Source organism: Conger conger, chromosome 12 (assembly GCF_963514075.1).
Source record: "Conger conger chromosome 12, fConCon1.1, whole genome shotgun sequence".
NCBI lineage: Eukaryota > Metazoa > Chordata > Actinopteri > Anguilliformes > Congridae > Conger > Conger conger.
This window is the reverse complement of record NC_083771.1, coordinates 39,555,821-39,574,175: the sequence shown is the minus strand read 5'-3', so window position 1 is coordinate 39,574,175 and position 18,355 is coordinate 39,555,821. Positions and strand designations below refer to the sequence as shown.

Genomic DNA, 18,355 nt, shown 5'->3' with positions numbered 1-18,355 from the left:
CCTTCATTTAAATGTGATGGTTTTTGATAAGCAAAAGTATGGGCTTATTCTTCTTTCAGTTCTTTCTTAATGTACGTATTCACATTTTCAGTTCATAAGATAGCATTACTAAAAAGGGTTTAAGAGGCAAGTGAGTTCCATTATTCTGCTTTAGTAGTAATTTGAAAGTAAAATATATTGCCATTATTATGCTATCAGTAGATACATTCTGCATAATGAAAGAGAAAGATACCGATCTTGAATGCAGGATCATACACTTAGTAATCTTTAATTCATGAAACAAGACATTTAACCTGTTGTCTTCTGGACTGGCTCTCTATTGACTATGTACATAAGGCCCTACTCCTTTGAATCAGTGACCGCAGTACGCAAAACTGTAAATATATCACTTCTCACAGTATGTTCCCATTCATATTTGTTATTTCTCTCAGTATCTTGTAATTTCTGGGAAGTAGAAACAAAAGGCATAGCTGGATTCTGTCTTCTGCAGTACCCTTCATATAAGCTGATGGTTTATTCATCAGGAGGCTTACATGTTGCATTTAGCTTTCTGGTGTGGCACCATACACGTGTCTGTCCTACGTCACTCTACAAGGGCATTCAAAGCCATGTTGATAATTCATTACTGGATGTGGAAGGCAGAGAAGGAGGCCATGCTTGCTCCTGTATTCATGCACAACAGCAGTCTGGACGACTGTGTCATCTCTCTTGGTGGACTAATTGCTGGCTTGGGTTTTTTTGAGAAAAGTGAGGAAAAATAACTTTGTGGTGGTGAGAGGTTGGAGTGAACCTCCCTGTTCAATCACACGATCCAATCCGGGAACTAATGTCCCTGATAAGAGGTGATGACATTCCTAATGGATACTTGCAAACAAGGAGAATACATCAGTTTGGAGGGGAGGAGTCGATTAGGGAGCTGGTGCTCCCTAAATTGCCCCTGCCAATCAGCAGAGGCAGATATTCTGGGATCAATAGGTGTAAGCTGAGATCAGCTACTGATCTGGGTTTGTGATGGGCAATGGCATATCACATATAAAAGCCTTGATAGCGCCTCAGCAGGTCTGACTGGTAGGAGATTAAACATGTAAATGATTGTGGGTTAAAAGTCTCTGTGAAATGTTACTATACTATAGGTCAGTGAGTGGGCGAAGCTATGGTCTGTGAATGTAAGTGACTCAAAGTTACACTGTCAGGTTGACATCGAGGTAACCCACTTCTTTTGGATTGCTTTTCCTTTGATCATGGCGGGCTGAAGAAGCAGAATTCCTAAGTGGGAGATGGGGATGGCAAACTGCCAAACGGAGAGGAATGAGAAGATTCAGCCTCTGCTACAGGCAGGCTGTTATCCTAATTGAGCTGTAATAATAGAGTGGGTACTGTTTTCAGACAAAGTGCAGGAGCAGTACCGTGGGTACTTTTTTACCCTATTATTCCTATTGCCCAGGAGACAAAAGGTGTCCAAAAGGTGTCCTATTCTCCTTCAGAAAGAATACGGGAGTTCTTGTCACGCACCATGACAGGGACGACATGCTCTTTGCTCTGGTCTAGGTGTCTCGCTAGCTGGGCATGAAAGCTATGGTTTCTCTTTATTTGCTCGATTTCTATTCTAGCTTGAGGGCTGCTGATTTCCAATGTCCTGGCCAACTCCGTTACCAAAACTCGCACTTACTTTATCCGGCCGGGGTGTCAGGGTGTTGCATGGCCTATAAAGAACCCGTCTGAAATCCTAGCCTTCCTCTTGAAATGTCCAAAGCAAGCCATTATGTGCTCGGTCTACCTTCCTCCATAGGCTGTATTTATCAGCAGTGTTTCTGCATCTTCACACCCTGAGATCATGCGGCACCGGAGACTGGAATCAAAAATGCACAGCCATAATGAACAAATGACTGACTTACTGCCTCCGTGCCTGTCACCTACTTTAAGACTCATATTTACGAGAATCTATTCTGAAGGCTGCACTCCAGAGTGGAGTTTACGGACTGCGGAGTGTCACCGTTTTCAAATGATCCATTACCTCTGGCTGCTGTAAGTGCACACGCAGCATGCAAAGGACTGATAATTACCGTTTTGTTGGGGAGTGGATTTTAACTCTGACCCAATCTGTGGAATCTTTTGGCAAAGTTGTTTTTCCTTTATTTAGCCTAGTGATTTCAGTGGGGCCTCAAGGACTAGGCAGAGCAAAAAGGTCCCAGGTTGTTACCATTGCCATATGCGTGTAGTCCATACATTTCTATGTATCGCTTATGAATAAACAAGGTGACTAACAATGTAAATTACTTAGAAATATTATTTGTCTATGTATTACTGTAAAATGCTGTAGCAAGGTATGAGGTTATTTATAAATGTAATGCCTGAATACTTGAATTCTCTTCTATTAGAGAATCATAAACAACATGTAGGCTGTACAGTAAACTTAGTCCTAAAATTAAACTTTCCTAAACTTGGTGTTCCTTGGAGAATTGCCCATATATTTAGTCTACAGTCAGTGAGCACTTTATTAGGTAGACCTGTACACCAGCTTGTTAATGCAAATATTTCATCAGCCAATCATGTTGGCAGCAACTAAACGTATAAAAGCTGTTTGGCAGACTAAATGTCTGGTTTGAGTATCTCAGAAACTGCTGATCTCCTGGGCTTTACAGAGAATAGTGTGATCTCTTGGGTTTACAGAGAATAGTGTGAAAAACACAAAACATCCAGTGAGTAGCAGTTCTGCAGGCAAAAACACACTGTTAATAAGAGGTCAGGGGAGAAGGGCCAGACTGGTCAAAGCTGACAGGAAGGTGGCAGTAACGCAAAAAACCACACATTACAACAGTATGCAGAAGAGCATCTCTGAACTCACAATGCATCTAAAGTGGATAGGCTACAGCAGCAGAAGACCAATTAATCTAATAGATAGCTAATAAAGTGCTCAGTGACTGTATATTACTTTTACCAAATTATTACACATGGATTTTGAAACTTGCTTTTTTCTGTCCCCCGTGTTTATATGGATTTGATGTGAGCTGTTAATTACTTTAACATGCCATTCATTTTCATGAATAAAATGAAGCCTGATTGTGAGCCTCCTGTCTGGCTCCTGCATCTCCCTGACCTTGTTAATCTTTCCACCGGAGCCTCTGTGCCAGAAACCTGCTTCTTTATTTCCCTTCTGTGTGGCCATGTGGAAATGTTAATGTTATGTCAAAGAGTTAATTACAGCTCTCATCAAAGTTCACCGTTTTAATTAAAGCGCTTCTGGGTGAGCAGTTCCAGGTACTACCAGATAAAGTTACGGCAAGGAAGGTGCCTCTTTCCTTACTCAGAGTTCTTCCCCCCGAGATGCTCAGCTAGTCCTTATTATTGTGACAATGAAAAAAACCCAATGTTCAGGTAAAAAGTAAACTTCTAGACAGATATTCCTTTGAATTCAGTCATTATGCACTTAACCAGGTTTGGGAAATATGCAATTCAATCAAAGCAGACTTTAGCGGTTTACACAAAATACACAAAATTATGTTTTTATATCACTGAATATCTCAGTTTCTAAGTCAAGGACCAACTCGGAACTACTTTATATTTGTGCTTTATATATGCTTCCAGAAAATGCCAGGAACAGAGCAGATGTTGAGTGTGTAGACTTAAAGGAAGGGTGAGGCTTTCACAATCTGCTTCCATGGACAATCATGCAAAATCAGGGGGGGGAATTATTATTATTATTTGTTTCTCCCAGTTTAGTATCTATTCCAATTGCCCATGTGTTAGCTAGGGATACACCGTGTACACCCAGTCCCTCAGTGGCCCAGATGGATCAGGTGATCCTGAGAATGACACACCTTCTCCAAGCCACATCATCCTGCCCACTACATGCAGCGATCTCACTAACCCCCCTTGCTGAGTATCCCCCCCCCCCGCCCTCAGAGCGGCAAGCCGATTATGCCAACTCAGTTTTGGTAGGACCGGGAATCGAACCCTGGTCCTCAGTGTGCAACTGCAATGAACTAATGCCTGCATCAAGGTCCGTTACTTTATCGGTGCACCACCGCGGCTCCGGAAATTGAATTTTATTAAATTAAATTTCGCAATATGCAAATGCAGCTCATAGCAACAGCCAAGCCATGTTGCTATAACAAGGGAGGGAAACACTGCTTAGACATCAATTGTCGAGCAATTAAAGATATGTCAAGGGTGATTTCTGAAAGCCATGGCAGTATTGCTACCCTACTCCAGCAGGACTGTGTTTAATAAATTGTTCTGTGCACGGTAGCCCCTGTCTTATCCACCACTCCTGCTGTGGAACACCGCTATAAGAAATGCATTTTATGTCAGTCAGCTTGCAAAACAATTTGCTTCTTGTCAACAAAGGTCCTGTGCACTGTGCATGTGTGAGGGAGAGGGCGAGAGGGAGAGCTACTGCTTGTGTTCTAGCCTTCACATTCAATCCACTGACTCAACATTCTTCTCAGTGTGAGACTAAATTCCCTCTCTGTCACTGGAATCTTTGTGGGGAGCTGTAGTATTGTACAGGCTCATCCCATAGCACTGTAGAACTGCACCACACACAAAATTATTAAAACAGCAAATATATGAAAGCTGCACAATAGCTACAATATGTTAACTAAATTGTGAAATCAAAAATAAATGCTTACACTTTATATTTTATAGGCATTTAACATGTAATCCTATAATCGTTGTCTTGTTTTGGCCTCCATTAGGAAAGCATATTTACTTAATTATCTGCCAAGCCCTTTAATCTTTTAAATAGCAAAAGCTGAACAAATCTAAGGGCTCATATTTACTGCAGGCATCACTTCTCCAAACAGCTGGCAATTAGCACTCAGCATGCCATTACAGCAGCTCGCTCATTTGTTGTTTAAAATGTAACCTCTCTAAATGAACAAACCCTCCCATCCCATCAGGGCATTCATCACGCGCTGTGTCTGTGTCATTGTCTGTCGGGCCATAAAGTGCTGCATTAAATCTTCTGTAAAGCATTCCAAATGTACAAGGAAATTTGTATTTGTTCACGGTTATTGTAAACTGCAGCTGATTTACTTAAATGTCGTGCGAACTATCCACGTAAACAGCAAACACGTGAAAGATTACGGTAGGGTGTGTAGTTTAGATGCAGGAGGGCCTATCTAATCAATGGGTGGAAGAATTTCTCCTTTCCACATAAATTGAGAGATATATTCAACCATATGTTATTACCACAAAGACTAAATGGTCAGTGCTCACCACTCTGCACCATGCTCTCTGGCAGGTAGGATAGTGGACAGAGTCTTCTCTGTCAAGTCACCCTCTTGCTAACAGATAGCTGGAGATGCTAGTGAAATATATAAATAGTTGCACAGCCCCCAGCCCAGAGTAAAGAGACAACATATTATGTCCCTTTATTTCCTTCTGTCTCTTTATTGCCTTTCCTTCTGAATTAGAGCCTTTATTTTGTCTTGTTTTACAAGGGCACTGCCCTACGTGTGGCTGTGTTTCATTTCTGTGTAACCCCTGGGAGACAGAATCTATTAGTGAACAGGTCTCCAAAGTGTGTGAGGACCACAATCATAAAATCACAAATCAGTGGAAAAGGAAATGGGTTATAGATGACCGGTCCATCAGAGGACACATGAATATATTTAGGTAAATATACAGTACTATGCTGAGGTCATTCTCCCATTGACTAAATTAAACAGTGGACAGTAGTGGACGCTTGGTAAGTAGTGGACAATGGTCAATAGAGCTAAAGGTGTGTGACTATTGTAAATGGATAATGTACTCCACTCCACTTACACTTTTAACATGTAAATATGTAATGCTTAGTAAGACATTGGCCTGCTCTCTCATACATCTTTGGAGAATCTATAAGAGAATTGTAATGGAGGGAATGTTATGTACTCAGCAGCATCTCTTCCCCCCCCCCCCCCCCCCCCCCCCCGCCTCCTCCTCTGTTCTGAAGGGCCAGGCGGAGCTGATTGGATTTTAGCACACACAATTGGATTTGATTGGTGGGACATGCCATTATTTCAGAGGCTTTGCAGTACCGCCCTGTTTACAGGGAACCTTGATGGATTCAAGGTTTTATTCCTACATGAAACCTGGTGATTATATGAGCGTAACCTTTTATTAGCCTGTATTTTTTCATCCAGAAATGTACTTTTGCTTCATGCAAGGGCAGCATTCCTCTGTTGAAAAATACAGATTTTTTTAAATCACATTATCCAGTTGCAAAAATGATTTGGCTTATTGCACCCAAGTATGATTTTGTTTGTATATTTAACAGCAGCACAACTTGATTCTATATTCATTTGATTCCATATACTTAAATCTTTGTTTCCAGTGTTTCTCATCAACATTACAGTATACGCTGCCAAAGGCATAGCTAATGGCACCCCAAAGACAAGACTAGCACCTTAGTGTATACATGCAGTATGTCAGGCAAGTGTCTCAGAGCAGATGAGTTGCTACTTTTTTAAGGCTCATATGGGTGTTGCTTTGAGCCTAGCTTTGGAAGATTGAAGAATATAGGAAACAGGGTTCCAAACTACTTTAATCAAATGTATAATCCTGTTTCTGTACATAAACGCATTCCGTTAAGCCGGTCGATTAACGTTGGTGTAATCTGTTTTATATGGTATTTTATATGGTTCTCCGAATGTATTGGTTGGTAAATGAAAATTCAACTTTAAAAGCAGTGGTATAAAACGTGTCTGCGGTTTGATATATGGTCTTTGATATGAGGTTATTTGCTCTGGGATTTGCAGGAATCAGCAGCGAGGCACTGCCAGACTCCCTACCTTCAGTTCCTGGTACGCTCCCTCACTTCCTGCAGGAGCCCGAAGATGCCTACATCATCAAGAGCTATCCCATCAAGCTACACTGCAGGGCTGCACCTGCCTTGCAGATCTTCTTCAAGTGTAATGGCGAGTGGGTCCATCAGAACCAGCACACGTCCCAAGAGTACATGGATGCAACAGGTAAGAGGCCTGAGACTTGCATACTAGTATTAGTATACTAATATCTTATAATACCATGCATTTTAAATGTTTCTGTAATTATACCTCATTCTGAGGGAAACAAAACCATTTAAAATGAGTTAATCTGCTGACTTTGGTGATGGTAAAGGAAGGCAATGCTTTGAATCATCTGCACTGAGTCCACATTTTAGATAAAAATAGAACATTACACATACTAGAATCATGTCCATTTATGCATACGTTTTCTATACAGCAAGCATTTGTCTGCAATTAGCATCCCCCACCCCAATTCTGTGTGACTTTGGAAACTTATTTGAATGTTGCATTGATGCTGCAATATGCAATAATTAACTAAAGTTAACTAAAAAGTTGATACATCTAGCTATCTAAATGGATGCTTTTTGCTAACTTCAGACCTTCTGTAAGGCATTCATATTCTGTTTCCTGTAGAGGGCATGAGTCTTGCCATTCTTGGTTGCATGTTTTTTTTTTTTACTCATACCCATCTTGAGATATTGCTGGCTAGCTTTCACAATGTTCCTCATTAACGTGCAGACAAGAGGAGGTTAACGGCTACATGTCTCAACCCTAGACTAAAGTAACACTTGCACACAAGTCATGCATACTAGCCATTCTCCAAGTTATTAACCTTCACTGAACAGATTATTCGTGTCATTTTTGATTTGCTGCTTTCTTGTTAAAATGAGATAAGAAAGTATGTTGCTATAATGAGGAAAAGATCTTGTTTTCAAAATGAACCCTTATAACATGAAAAGTTTCTTATTGGTAGCAATGTGCAATTCACCTCAAGGAACAAAGCATCTAACTGCATGCTTTTCAAATTTCTTAGTTAATCTGGGCTTGTTCCAGCTCAAGGAAATATTCAAAGTGAAAGGTATAATAAGTGATGACATTGATTTAATCTATTTTAGATGGTTTGAGAGTGTTACAGATTTGTAACCACTATTTATGATGTCTCTGTCTTTAAGGCAGTGTCTGTTTATTGCATGTCTTATGGAAAAGTGGTGGCCTTAATTTGGCCGAGTTTGGCCATGTCTGAGTCCTCCCCCATGAAGAAATGTATGTGTTAATGAAAATATCAAATTCCAGATTCAACAATTTTTTGAAAAACACATTAAAGTTGGCGGCACAGATGGTGCAGTGAGTAGCACTGCCGCTTCACAGCAAGGAGGTCCTGGGTTTGAATCCCTGTCGGCCGGGGCCTTTCTGTGTGGAGCTTGCATATTCTCCCCGTGTTTGCGTGGGTTTCCTCCGGGTACTCCGGTTTCCTCCCACAGTCCATGCAGGTTAGGCTGATTGGAGAGTCTAAATTGCCCATAGGTGTGAGTGTGTGAGTGAATGGTGTGTGTGCCTTGCGATGGACTGGCGACCTTTCCAGGGTGTATTCCTGCCTTTCACCCAATGTATGCTGGGATAGGCTCCAGCCCCCCTGCAACCCTGTTCAGGATAAGCGGGTTAAGATAATGAATGAAAAATGAATGAATGCATTAAAGTAAAATTATGAGGAGGAGGAGGGAAAAGGTTTCCACTCTTATTTTCAAATGCATTTTGAATTAATATTTTGAACAGCTTGAATTGTTGCTTTTGGAAATGCTTGCCTAATCAGCCTTTTATGGTTATCACCATATCATTTCCATTGAGTATGCGCAAGTATTCACACACTGCTCTGGATAGTCATTTGAAATGTTGATTGCAAGCCTGAACAAGTATGAAAGTGCATCTTCAGACTGGGCCAAACCATGGTTTTCTCAGATTGAAAAGAGCCCCAGTAATTCAGTGTATAGTAGTCGCGCTATGTATCGCCTTAGTTGCTGTAAAAAACATTGGCTCTAGAATTATTGGCACCCTTGAAAAATATGCAAAAGAATTCTGTAAACTATAGCTGTAAAAATAAGTTATTGACATATCTTTTATTTTCAGACATAAAGCAGTGTGTAAAGTAGTGTGCTTTATTTATAATGCAATGGAATCAAACAAAGTCTTACATTTTTCAAATAAAACATGCATTTCCCCAAGAAACAAGTTCTACAATTTTTGCCCCCCTAGTTTAATACTTTGTGTGAACCCCCCACTGGCAATGATGACATCCATGAGTACTATAGTTTGTGATGAGGTTAGAGAACACATTTGGAGGGATTTTTGACCATTCCTCCATGTAGAATTTATTTCAATTCATTACCCTTATTTTTTAGACTTATTGCTCTTCTGTTGCTGTAGCCTATCCACTTCAAGGTTCGACATGTTGTGTGTTCAGGGATGCTTTTCTGCATACCACTGTTGTCATGTATGACGATTTGTGTTAATGTTGCCTTCCTGTCAGCTTGGACTAGTCTGGTCATTCTCCTCCAAACTCTCATCAAGTGTACGGTGTATGTAGTGTGTGGTGCACCAATGCCCCTGCAGCTGTAGAATGGGAAGTGTGAGGTGTAAGAACCTGCCGAGTAGAGATGTGGATCAGAAATCTCTTTTATTCCAGTGGCCCCAATCCCTGTTCTTCCGACAGAACTCAGTGGGGGAGAGAGAGTCCTGTAATGTGTATTAGGATCACCGCTGGCCTGCCGTGCAAAGCCATCCACGTACAGTTTCAGGTTGCCAAACATGGGTAATGCCCCATAAGAGACAGGCTGCTGTTTTATCAGGTGTATAAAATGAGCAGGGTGAGCATGCTGGATAGAGGCACACTGCAGAAATCAAACCTTCTGAAGGATACAGCAACTTACGCAATAAAAGCAGTTGCATTGATAAGGTAACCACTGTGCCCAATGGGCTGGCTGGCTGATGTATTGATCTCTTTATTTACAATGGCGTGTTACATCTGTGAGCTGTGTACAAAGCAGGGCTTCAGATATGCAGGGCTGTCAGGCGTCATTTGTTGGTTCTGGTTGTGTTCTAATGTAGGACAGCTCATGTCTGCTCTCTTTTTTAAACAGAAATGTTATTGTATACATTCTCAAGTCACTAATCCCTGAGAAGTGCATCTAATACCATTTCACCTCACGCCTGTCAAAGAATGCTACATGCGAGGCACAATGCGAACATCCGGTTGTCCGTGGAGTGTAAATCGGTGCCCGTCTCTCCATGTGCTCTCCTCATGGTGCTTCCTCATTTCAGGTGCACCAGCCGCGCTGTAGCCTGACAATGGATGTCTTCAGGCTTGTGTTTGGCTCATTGCCTTAGCCCTTTTGCTTGCAGGGTTTTATAGTCTCTTTTCCTGCTCTTTGTAACTGGGTCTTTTGGATGGCTTTTCTGAGAGTCTTGGCAAGCTGCATAAGAGAGAGAGAGAGGGGGAGGCAAATGAAGAGGTTTAGTTTTATACGGCCTGTCACTACTGCTAAGCCTGTAAACAAATGGGGATGACAGATGAGGTAACAACATTGCCCACCATATTCTATTCAGTACACTGTCTAAGACTGACAATTTTCCCTCAAGGATGCATACCTTTCACTGGGGAGATGAAGGCTTTCCTCAGTACCGTCTCAATCGTGTTTTCAGATACACTCATTAGATGGTATTTCCTTTCATCGCATGTTTTCTGACATACTGGGTTTGCAAACTAAACTTAAGTTTTGGGAAAGTGCAGACAGACTACTGGAGTTCTGATAAATCTAATAAGTGTACTATGTATTCTGATGAACTTGGGCCATGTTATGCTTTGCTTTTTTAGCAAACACAATTTCTTACACTCTTTGCTCACCAGGGAGTCCACATGCTTTTGAGAAAACAGCATATACCCAGAATGTTATTTTTTTGTAGGCCTGCTAACATCTCTGAATGTTTATGTTTTATGTGGGGAAATACAAAAAGCTGATGGCTTTCTCTGAGAAAAAATGGCTTCATGCTTCTCTACTAAAGATATTCATACTAAACAGTCAGTCAGATGATCATCCCTGTTATTTTACTTGCATTTCATGGAGTGGGCTAAGAAGTGAACTTTTCTAACAAATATCTTAAAGGAAGTTATTAATTTAGTATGATCTCATCAACCCTTTTTACATGTCTGTAGGAATCCGTAGTATGGATGATGCAGTGTATGGATTAACGTTTCCGGTCTGCAGGCTTGAAGATCCGGGAGGTGATGATCAATGTTTCTCGGCAACAGGTGGAGGACTTCCATGGCCCAGAAGACTACTGGTGTCTCTGTGTGGCCTGGAGCCATCTCGGCACCTCAAAGAGCCGCAAGGCCACTGTCCGCATTGCATGTCCGTACTGCTTTCCACCATTTTGTTGTATAAATACAATTATATTCAATTAAATTATTAGTTAAAAAGATGCATTTTTTTTCATTGTATTAATTGGACTTCACTCTATTAAGGTGTTTTATAAATAAACTGTGTTTATGAATTGGAATGTAATTGATGTATTTAATTTTGAAAATTTCAAACAAATCGTTTTAAAGGGGTATTTTAAGGGCTCCTGTGCATATCAGATTCAGCAGTATTATTACTTTTCTGACCATATTGTGTTATTGTACCATAATAATAATTATAACAGTATGGGCATCTACACTGAATGGTTTCAGAAATAAAACTGAAGACACTAGTCCCATAGGAAGATGCATCTACCAACAATTATATAATGGACATAATTATCTGACATTTGGTCATTGTAACTGAAGCCATTGCAGCCCTGTGACACTGGAGGCCTGAAAGGGTGGTGCTAAAAGCACTAGTCAATGTCTGGAAAGAGTCCTGATGCCCAGGATCTCACAGCTACTGCTGATGTTGGCGGAAAGTGACGGAGAGAGTAGGGGACGAGTGAAATTGACAGGTTCTTCTTATCTCCACAAACAGACCTACGGAAGAACTTTGAGCAGGACCCCCAGGGGAAAGAAGTACCAATACAGGGCATGATTGTGCTGCACTGTCGCCCCCCAGAGGGAGTCCCTGTGGCCGAGGTAAAGCCATTACTCCCCCCTCTGCCCTGCGCTTATTCACCCATGGAAAACATTTCTGGATTTACTTTTCTGTTTTTCTGGCTGTTTTTTGTGTGTATGTTTTCTACTGAAGGTCTTTTCTTCTGACAGGCTGTTGGTGTGTTGGAAGGCCATTTTTTCAATGTCAGTGTCACCTGAATTGCTGGAGTGCTTTTTAGTGCTCTAGTGTATGTAATCACATTCAAGGATTACACGTTAATTATTTATTTCAATGCCATAGATAAAATGGCTGTCCTCGCATGTCATGTAATGTCACTGGAAATTTGGATCTCAAGTATGCATCACGAAAGGGTTCTTATGCCTGTGTGGTTTTGGAGGATTTATAGTGGGCAAGCAGTGCATAATGAATACATCCACTTTAAATGGAAGGTTTGTGTAGCAATGCTCTCATTCCTTGCACTGTGGCCATCACATGCGTAATACTTTATAAATTATTATATGAGCCTAGCAAAAGAGACAGTGTGAATAACATAGAAGCAAACTATAACCCAGTCATTATAGCATATAGCTCAAATTAAATATTGAAACGCCAGCTCGGAAAGTGGTGGTGTGAACTTTCAGTGGCACTTTGAGGCTTGAGGGTCGAGAACAGGCGCTCCCACTCAAATGAAACAGAACATGACTGGATGTCTTGATAGGCCTTTTCCGAATCCCTCAAATAGATTACGGCTAGGTCAGAGATACTGGGTGTGTGCACACAAAGGAGGTTTACATTTTGTCTGGCATTGCTTATTTAGCAAACTCACAGAATGAATTGACAATTGCTTGGCATTGCTTCTTTTTTTTGCTTATCTGTGAATCTTGTATATGTATATAGGAATGATCAATCATTTTTTGAAGTATGAAGAAAATAGTTTAATTGGCATTGGCAGGTACATAAAATACAATTAATTTTTTAAACCAGTATATGGTAATCATCCAATTTTACTAAAATGATTAGATGACTAGCAGTCTATCCAACTATAAAATTGAATTGTTAACCTTTCTGTATTTTGTGTTCAAATCAAAACATAGACTTGTCCACAATCAAAATGCTTGCAGAAATATCTTGCAGAGCATGAAAAGGGAAAACTCATTAAAGGCTTCGAAAATGTGCTTAGGAATTACACACGTTGTATGTGTGACAATATGGTCGGCAAATGTTTTTTCTATTGTACCTTCCAGATAACAGTAGCTGACTATCTTATATTTGTGAAGTGTAATCCACAGAGAATGACATTATGAGAGGTTTGTAGAGCTCTTAAATTGTGTTTGAAGAAAATGTTTAATCTGGAAATGCTATTGAGTGATCCCTGTACCAAGTATGTTCACTGATTTGGCAAATATAAGTCATTTTCAGTGGCACTAAGTGAAACTATGCAAACCGAGGGAGGTGTCTTGCTGTACTGTATCGTCTTCTGCAGTTTCTTACCTGCTTGCATAGTCTAGTGCTGGATAGAAATACCTGCTCACTATTATAGCAGTGTGTTCCTCCTTTCAATTCCCTAAAAAGGAATTCATATCAGATCAAGAAAACACCTGCCCTGCCACTGGTGTGCTAAGATATTATTTCTGTACTGTATATCTAACTCAAGGGGAAGTAGTGATAGAATTGGAGTCAGTAACATTTTTTTGTACATCAGAAGTGTTTTGCTATGTGAGAAAGTAAACTAAGCTCCATAGCTGTGCTTTTTTTCCTAAATAAAGGTGTAAATAAATAAATAAATAATCTGAAAAAGCCTTTCACCATTTTTTATGATGTGCAATTATTCTTAACATCTGAAGATACATTTTAAGTGCTTGAGCATTATTATTCAGATTCATATAATATGGAGAGACAGCTTAAGAGAGAGTCCAAAATGTCTAAGATGTCTTACTTAACATTTTCCTGAAGAGCAATTCAATTAAACAAATTTGGAAATTGCACCTTACTCATGCTACATGTATGCTTGCAACCATACATGGAGGACAACAACACTGATAATATCATTGTTTGAGTAATTTAGCAATCCCTGTCACTCTGCTGAATACTTTCCAATACTGGAAATAGTAACAGAATCGAATGAGTAAAAGACTTGGACAAATCTTGCTTGAAGAACTGATTTTGACAGTGCAAGGCAAAGGCAATGCATCTTCTTTTAAATCAGCACCAATAATTTAATTTAGAATTGCAGTATATGTCAATAAAATAGCCTTTAGTACAAAGCAAGTACACTCACTGAGCACTTTATTAGGAACAACTGTACACCTACGTATTCATGTGATTACCTATTGAGCCAATTGTGTGGCAGCAATGCATAAACGCATGCAGATATGGTCAGGAGCTTCAGTTAATGTTCACATCAATCATCAGAATGGGGGGAAAATGTGATCGAGGTGACAGATTGCCGTGGAATGATTGTTGGTGCCAGGCAGGGTGGTTTGAGTATTTTAGAATCTGCGGATCTCCTGGGATTTTCACGCACAAACAAAAATATCCAGTGAGCAGCAGTTCTGCAGGCAGAAATGCCTTGTTAATGAGAGAGGTCAGAGGAGAAGGGCCAGACTGATAAAAGCTGTCAGGAAGGTGACAGTAGCACAAATAACCACACATTACAACTGTAGTATGCAGAAGAGCATCTTTGAACACACAGCATGTGAAACCTCCAAGTGGATAGCCTACAGCAGCAGAAGACTTAAGTCTAAAAAAATAAGTCTAATAAATACCTAATAAAGTGTTCACTGAGTATTTATCTATCATTATAGAAATTTACTATGGTGTAGAACTACAGCCAGATTTGTGCATTACTGCATGTGGTCATGGAATGCACCCATTTGGATAAAGGCGCTATATAAATTCCAACCATTTACCATTTACCATTTCACTCAATTCTTCTGTTCAGAGAGCTTTGTTTTTATGCTTGTGGAGTATATGTTGATTAGAGCTTTCATATCATCAAAACCAACTTCAGTAAAGATGACAGGGTATGTCCCTGCCTCTCGTCTGTTTGAAATAATGACCATTACAGTAACACTTCTGCTGAAAGGAACTTAGTCGCTTGATAATATATGAAAGCCCTGCCTCCAGCTTGGCACGGACAGCGTGATTTTAAATCAAACAAAAGTGCTAATTTGGCTAATTTAATTACATCACATCCTCAGGCACTCACTTATGAGAGTGATTGTATCTATGCCCTTGTATTCATCATGCAGTAGATGAGCTTGTGGCTTTCTCTATAGGAGCATCCAGCAGCAGCACAGAGAGCTGATTAATCTGCTTAAGATGTGCTTCATCTCAGTAGTGTCAGATTAAACTGAAAGGACAAAAAGGAATATAGAAGCCTACATACATACATCATATTGAATACTATTATGTTGTTGTTGTTACTTTTGTGCTTTTATTATATTATTTTATTTCTTTTTCCTTTGCAAATTGGTTTTTATTTGTCAAGCCTTTATTGAGCCACTGTGCCGGCATGATGCAGTAAGACAGTTGACTTCTCTTTATGTCTTAACTCCCATCTGCAACAACTCAAAACATATTGATAGTCTAGTCTATGATCGTTTTCACTAAATTACTGCTCAGCATTGCATAAAATACCAACATTTTTTATGGTTATACGTGCGTTTACCTTTACTCTCTGGTTTATCTTGGCAAATAGATGGCATTGCCTGCCTGTTTACTTGGGGCTGAAACTGAAAATGAGAGGACATTTTTTTAAATGTTAATGTCAATAAAACCCTGCATATTACACATATGCTTGGAGTAATAACTTTAGTATATGGCCTTACATGGCCTAGCAGCCATCATAGTAATTAATTCTACTATGTGTTTATAGGACACAGGGTAATTTCATGGGGACCTAGAAATATAATAGTTTTTCTTTTCATTTATAGATAAGGGCTGCCTCAGTGGCATAGTCCCCTAGCTTCTGTGCATCCATATCCAGATCCAAATTGGAAGAATCCAAATAGGAGGTAGCAGGAATGGCCTAGAGTGAGATAGCCGCTGCATTTCATTCTCACGTTAAACAGTCGGAGATGAAGTCTTCAATGATATCTCAGGGTGAAAGAAAGAACAGACAGACGGCCCGTATCCCGTGACATCTGCAGAATAATTGCTTCTGATGAGGCTTTGTGGTACTAAAGCAAAAAAAAGATTAATTCAAATTTTAAAAAATGTGTTTTCCTGCAAGCTATTGTCTAATATTGTGTTTTGTAAATAATACGTATAAACATGCATGAGCATTACAGATTACAGATTACTCTAAAAGTGGATTCACCAACCTTTGACTTAGCATTTTTCTAGTCCGTCTTCTGGCATTTCGGACGCTGTTTAATGTGCCCCATAGTCGGGGTATGTTTGAACAGTTTCACTTCCTATGATTAGATTATATTAGATTAGATTAGACTGAACTTTTTTGTGATTGCCTTCTAAGGTAATGAAATGCATCCTCTGCATTTAACCCATCCTACTTACTTAGGAGCAGTGGGCAGCCTGTGTACTCAGGATTGTGTTATGCAAAAATAGTCAAGGTATTGACCCAACAACACTGCAGAATGAAAAGCCAGGCCTCGCTCCCAGTCTCAGTTCTGTGAGATAACAGCAATAATGGGGTCATTGAGCATAGTGATAAAAATAAACACAAATTAGCCACAAGGGATGAACAACTTTTAATTGGCTGGTAAAGTTGAGAGGCCAGAAGTATGGGAGACTGCCTCAGTTCTCAAAGTAGCCAGGCAGGAAACCAAACTAATCAGCGGATTAAACTAATAGTACAAAATAAATGTGTTCTCTGCTGTTTGGAGAAAAGATCTTACAGCAAAAAAAAAAAAAGGAGCTTGATTTATTGATTTCCTAACGACTATTGTTCCTCTGGGGAATACATTTGGATCAAAAAGCACTGCGACTTAACTCTAAAAGTATTCTCAAGGTTGATTGGCAGACACACAGTGTTCCCTGGTGTACTGTATGCCTGGAATGGGTTGAATTCACATGTCTATGAATCAGTCTTCCCCATCATCCTGTCTGCCCAGGAAAAATACAAAATATGACCCATTGGCAAATTAACTGAAATTCACAAGATGAGTGATGTGGCATTGTTACTGGAATGAGAGTAGAAAACCGTAACTTTAATTACTACCTGATTTAGCTTTCAGCCACAGGGACGGCAATCATTGCGGCGGGCTTGTATAGAGCAGCGAGGATCCGGCTGATTGGCTGTGTATTGGCAGGTGGAATGGCTGAAGAATGAAGAGCCAGTGAGCTCCCTCAGCGATGACAACATTGACACCCGGGCCGACCACAACCTCATCGTAAACCAGGCCCGTTTGTCAGATTCAGGAAACTACACCTGCCTGGCCAGCAACATTGTGGCTACACGGCGCAGCACGACCGCCACGGTGGTGGTTTACGGTGAGTGTCATGAAGTGTGAGGGTTTGAGCCTGCTAGAGTTTGGGAATCCACTGCAGTGGGATGCACATATCTCAGATGTGTGTAAGTCCCACGCAACTGGGAGAGAGCGTAAAATGACTTATTACTTACAATGAATTATTAAAGTTCCACAAGTCTGGATAAGGTCCTGAGAGTTAATGTCAGGTTTGCTTAGATCTGTCAAAATTAAAGGCTAGGACTTGCAAGGCGATTCCATTGCCAAAAATCCTCAAGTTGTAAGAATACTAAAAAGGAGAAAATCACAGAATTAAATCTGTGCGGTGAAGAAATGTAGGATATCAGCTTTTCCAAAAACACTGATTGCTGATTGGTATGTTCAAGCTTTGTAAGTGACATGAATGGTAACATTACGAGTGACTACTGACAAATGAATTGCAGCAAGACTTTGTGTAACAGTTACAAATTATTGCTATACTTTGACCCCCTTTGCTAAATCTCTCCTCGCTCCTTCATCCCATCATGCATTTCTTCGGGTTTGATGTCAGTGAATGGCGGCTGGTCGTTGTGGACTGAGTGGTCTTCCTGCAATGTGCCGTGTGGAAGGGGAATCCAGAAGCGCTCGCGCACCTGCACCAACCCTGCACCGCTCAATGGGGGCGCTTTCTGTGAGGGCATGTCCGTGCAGAAGATCACATGCAACGCGCTCTGTCCAGGTGAGCTCCCCTAGCCTGGGAGGACTGGGGCAAGAGCGTGTGTTCCTCACTCCCACTCCCACTCTCTCTCTCACTCTCACTCTCACTCCCACTCTCTCTCTCACTGTCACTCCCACTCTCACTCTCACTCTCTCTCTCACTCTCACTCCCACTCTCTCTCTCTCACACTCTCACTCCCACTCTCTCTCTCACTGTCACTCCCACTCTCTCTCTCACTCTCACTCCCACTCCCACTCTCTCTCTCACTCTCACTCCCACTCTCTCTCTCACTCTCACTCCCACTCTCTCTCTCACTCACACTCTCACTCCCACTCTCACTCTCACTCTCACTCTCGCTCTCACTCTCACTCTCACTCTCACTCCCACTCTCTCTCTCACTCC

The 18,355-nt window shown here is 40.8% G+C and overlaps 1 protein-coding gene across 2 annotated transcripts in view; it reads left to right on the top strand.

Annotated features, from left to right (window-relative positions):
* LOC133105450 (netrin receptor UNC5D-like) overlaps positions 1–18,355 on the top strand; it is a 109,347-nt gene that overhangs the window by 58,780 nt on the left and 32,212 nt on the right. For both annotated transcript variants that reach the window (XM_061215577.1, XM_061215576.1), the window contains exons 2-6: positions 6,741–6,953; positions 11,030–11,173; positions 11,765–11,868; positions 17,101–17,281; positions 17,807–17,974. In XM_061215577.1, coding sequence (XP_061071561.1) covers positions 6,741–6,953; positions 11,030–11,173; positions 11,765–11,868; positions 17,101–17,281; positions 17,807–17,974 — 810 coding nt within the window. The remainder of the gene's footprint in view (positions 1–6,740; positions 6,954–11,029; positions 11,174–11,764; positions 11,869–17,100; positions 17,282–17,806; positions 17,975–18,355) is intronic.